Source organism: Eurypyga helias, unplaced genomic scaffold (genome assembly GCF_000690775.1).
Source record: "Eurypyga helias isolate BGI_N326 unplaced genomic scaffold, ASM69077v1 scaffold29059, whole genome shotgun sequence".
In the NCBI taxonomy this organism is placed as follows: domain Eukaryota; kingdom Metazoa; phylum Chordata; class Aves; order Eurypygiformes; family Eurypygidae; genus Eurypyga; species Eurypyga helias.
Genome location: NW_010271873.1, coordinates 1086 through 1404, shown reverse-complemented (window position 1 = coordinate 1404; position 319 = coordinate 1086). Strand labels below are relative to the sequence as shown.

The following is a 319-nucleotide window of genomic DNA, read 5'->3' as shown; positions in this document are numbered from 1 at the left end:
GGGGGCACAGCTTGGCCATGGGGACCCCATGGGGGCACAGCCCGGGCACAGGGCTGGCTGGGGGAGGGGTGACGATGCTGCTGCTGTCCCCAGGGCCACCAAGGCACGTGTCCCCAGGAGAGCGTGTACTGCGAGAACAAGTGCGGGGCCCGCATGATGCGGCGCCTGCTGTCCCAGCACGGCCTGGCCGAGTGCCCCAAGCGCACCCAGCCCTGCACCTACTGCGCCAAGGAGTTCGTCTTCGACACCATCCAGGTGAGACGGGGCCCACGGGGACCTTCGCCCCCACCGGCTCCCGGCCCCAGCTGACCTGTCACCC

General features: G+C 70.8%; 1 protein-coding gene across 1 annotated transcript in view; it reads left to right on the top strand.

Annotated features, from left to right (window-relative positions):
* Window positions 1–93: 93 nt before the first annotated feature.
* LOC104515102 (TNF receptor-associated factor 4-like) overlaps window positions 94–319 on the top strand; it is a gene marked incomplete at both ends in the record, with an annotated part of 1305 nt that continues 1079 nt past the window's right edge. Inside the window, one exon of the mRNA XM_010158953.1 lies at window positions 94–255. Coding sequence (XP_010157255.1) covers window positions 94–255 — 162 coding nt within the window. The remainder of the gene's footprint in view (window positions 256–319) is intronic.